Source organism: Sinocyclocheilus anshuiensis, unplaced genomic scaffold (genome assembly GCF_001515605.1).
Source record: "Sinocyclocheilus anshuiensis isolate Anshui unplaced genomic scaffold, SAMN03320099.WGS_v1.1 scaffold195, whole genome shotgun sequence".
NCBI classification, from domain to species: domain Eukaryota; kingdom Metazoa; phylum Chordata; class Actinopteri; order Cypriniformes; family Cyprinidae; genus Sinocyclocheilus; species Sinocyclocheilus anshuiensis.
The window spans coordinates 1,255,205-1,259,072 of NW_015548236.1; the positions used below are offsets into that span (position 1 = coordinate 1,255,205).

A 3,868-nucleotide genomic window follows, 5' to 3' on the forward strand; every position below is an offset into this window, starting at 1 on the left:
TTATTGGTACAATAAAGCCCTCCCTACACCTACCCTAACCCTACCCGATACTTTATTTTCAACTTTTTGATTATTTCCATAATTTTTATTGAAAATAAATGCCTTTCCGATGTGATATGAGATTTGAAAAGGGAGAAAAAAAAAAAGTTCGGCAAAAGGCGGGATCGAACCCGGGTCGATCGCATCAAAAAGCTAAAGGCACACACTTATCCATCTGTGCCACTGGAGCTTATAATTTACAGCCACTTTTAACTAAATGTAAATAGACACCCCATATTTTTTATTCCAGAGTAAGGGCAATTCATACAATACATTTAAACTGAGCTACTTTAATACCATCTCCGAACTTTCTACCACGACCAGATAACGAGATTTTGTTTACCATCTGTAACAATTTTCTATACTTAATACAATATTTATAACTGAACACGAATCAATTAACTATAAATTTCGTGACTATGGCACGTACTGCCTTGAGATCGAGCTGAAACAGAACAAAAGTAAAGGCCTATTGGCTACAACTAGACGGCAAAAGCACTCTTCTCCGCTCTTCAGACACACACAAAAAACTATATTAGCCTTTACAGACATGGTGTTTCTTGAGTAAAGAAAACGCTGCACTTATTCAAACATCAAGTACGGTAGCAGAGAAGTGCAAAGCAAATCACAATTCTGAAAACAAAATAACAAATTACAAACGCAAATGCAAGTCTAAAAAACAAAGTTTTCTGACTTGTTATAATGTTTTCTGAATTGTTGTTGTGCTTTCCGAATAGTTATTTTGTTTTTTAGACTTGCATTTGCGTTTGTAATTTGTTATTTTGTTTTCAGAATTGTGATTTGCTTTGCACTTCTCGACCACCGTAGATCTGTCTCCAGGTTGTGACCGGCGCTTCATTCTAAATGGAAGCGGGGTGGAGTGACACGGTTTCGCTGACAGTTTGAGGATCCAAATGGCGTTACGAGCTTTAGTGACAAGCTCTTTTGAATGCTTGTCATTGGGAACATTTTTTTTTGTAAAACCCTCAGACATAAGGAAGACCAATAGCATTAATTTAAAATAATAATAACGAAATAAATAGAGATATGAAGTTTGGATTATTTTCCACAGCACATCTGACTGGGCTAGGGTATGGCAACTGCATACTCTGCCATACGGAAACGCCGCCCCTGCCTCTCTCTCTCTCTCTCTCTCTCTATACAATATATATATATATATATATCATTATTTATTTCTTTATGTATTTATACCATTGTAGGCTGCAGGTGAATTGTCATGCATGCAACTACTTAGATAGCTAGATCTGCTGTTTGTCATTCAAAACTATGACTCCAAGAAATCGATAAGAGATCTTCATTTAATTATGTTAATTTTCTTTACTGTTCCAGTATGTCTTCAGGTGAGATGAAAGATGGTAAGCACTGTCACGATAATAGCCGTGCCCTGGAGGACCGAGAGCGTGAAAAAAAGCTTGCCAAGAAACGCCTGTACATTGTTTCAGCAGTGTGTCTGGTCTTCATGGTGGGCGAGATCTTAGGTGTGTGACCCTTACTGCTGATTGGCTGCAAATTGTTTTTGCACACACAAAGGATTGTTGGTGAATATGTGCTGCTCTCTGGTCTGTGTACAGGTGGGTATTTTGCTGGATGTCTGGCAGTGATGACAGATGCCGCCCACCTGCTTGTGGACCTCACCAGCTTCATCATCAGTTTGTGCTCGCTGTGGCTGTCGTCCAGACCTGCTACACACACTCTCAATTACGACTGGTATCGAGCAGGTGAATCACTGGAATTGTAGAACAGTAAATTGTTGTCATGTGGCTCAAAATTCCTGGGTGTCTGCTACTTAAAAAAGTACACTATATACAGTATATGTATCTATACATAAAATAAATAAAGAAAAAAGTAAATACACTACCATTCAAAAGTTTGGGATCAGTACTTAATACTTTTATTCAGCAACAAAACATTGATCAAAAGGGACAGCGAAACCTTTCTATTTCAAATAAATTGTTCTTTTCAACTTCTATTCTTTAAAAAAATCCCTAACAAATAATGTATCATGGTTTCCACAAAAATATTATGCGTGCTGCATAATATTTTTGTGGAAACCATGATACATTATTTGTTAGGGATTTTAAATCCTTAAACTGTTTTTAACATCGATAATAATAAGAAATGCTAGCACCAAATCAACATCATGTGACACTGAAAACTGGAGTAATGGCTGATGAAAATTCAGCTTTGAAATCACAGGAATAAATGACATTTTAATATATACTAAAATGCAAAATAGTTATTTTAAATTTTAATAACATTTGTTCTGCATTTTTGGTCAGCATAAGAGACCTGTTTCAGAAACATTAAAAAATCTTATGGACCCCAAACTTTTGAACAGTAAGGTATTTATACTTCTTAAATATTCCTTATGTATGCTAGTGAACTATATGAACTACAAGTGTAATTTCATCTACTATTGGGTGTTTTCAGAAATCTTGGGTGCTCTGCTGTCTGTTTTCACCATTTGGCTGGTGACTGGTGTGCTAGTGTATCTAGCAGTGGAACGGCTCATTGATGATGACTTCACTATTGAGGGCACAGTCATGCTGATCACCTCTGGCTGTGCTGTACTGGCCAACATCATGTAAGACAAAAACCTCATTGTGCAATGCAGTTCTATTACGGAGTATATCCGCTCGCTATTAATACCCTCATATGGCCTTTGGCATTTTAACAAAATTGTTATTTGCTGTGAAAATGGCGACCCTGTGACCTTATATGAGGACATTATATTTTGGTGTATTTCTCTGAGACTATACATGCCACAGTTTTAAGTCTGGATGTCCTGTACAGAGCACATTCAGGGCTTTTCATAGATACTAAATGTTTGGATGTTTCACTATGACCACTCCCTCTCCTTGGTCTTCAAATATGTCTGATATTAATGAAAACTAAAAATGTATTGGTGATTTAAAAAAGATATGAACATGCCTATGCATGTTCATTCATGTCTTTTTATTTTTATTTTTTTAAATTGAGTCCCGATGTTCTCTACCGAGGACATAGCATAACTTATGAATGAAATATCATTTTTTAAATCTTTTTTTTTGTACATTTTTTTTATGCTCTAAACAATGTAAAGACATGAAAAAAACTATTTTTTCCCCTAAAAATCTTTTCTCGGGTCTTAAGAGGTTAAATTGACCTTCTATCTGTTCTTCTCTGTGCAGAATGGCCTTCACTCTGCATCAGTCGGATCATGGCCATAGTCACGGTGGTCTGAGCGGCGGCCACGGCCACAGTCACGACCATGCAGGGGCGTAGATTACGCGGGGGCCGTGTCCCCCCCACTTTTAATATCACGTAAATTCGTGCCCCGCACTTTTTCGGGCAAGTGTGTTCACATAGAGGTTTTCAAGAGCCGGTGTGAATAAATATAGATTTAAATTCAAAGAGACAAGATAGTCTGTGCATGATCTGATGTTTTATTCGGACCCAGAATAAGGCGAGATGAACATCGCGGAGCGCTAAACACACATGCAGTGTATGTTTCATTCATACTCGTAGCCGGAGGGCGCTCTCGCGCAGAAAGTCCTATGAGGAAATTCCTAATATGGACAAAAGCGTCCAGCTATCGCTGCACGAAAACAGAAACATTTGGAAACATGAAGACATTAAACATACGATTGCGACAATATGGTTTATTTGTGTTTGTCAAGTCATCTCCAGGTAATAAATAAAGTATATGAACAATGCAGTGCTAACTGACATAGCATTTATTACAGTATAGAAACTATTCTGCCTTATTATGTGATAAAAAAAAGTGTTTGTAGTATACAAGCAAATCATTATTATTGGTTATTGTCCA

At 37.2% G+C, this 3,868-nt stretch overlaps 1 protein-coding gene across 1 annotated transcript in view; it reads left to right on the forward strand.

The window, feature by feature from the left end:
* Positions 1-3,868, forward strand: part of LOC107654669 (zinc transporter 8-like) — an 18,456-nt gene that overhangs the window by 10,408 nt on the left and 4,180 nt on the right. The window contains exons 8-11 of the mRNA XM_016441849.1: positions 1,401-1,538; positions 1,632-1,778; positions 2,491-2,644; positions 3,231-3,309. Of these exons, the coding sequence (XP_016297335.1) occupies positions 1,401-1,538; positions 1,632-1,778; positions 2,491-2,644; positions 3,231-3,309 (518 nt within the window). The remainder of the gene's footprint in view (positions 1-1,400; positions 1,539-1,631; positions 1,779-2,490; positions 2,645-3,230; positions 3,310-3,868) is intronic.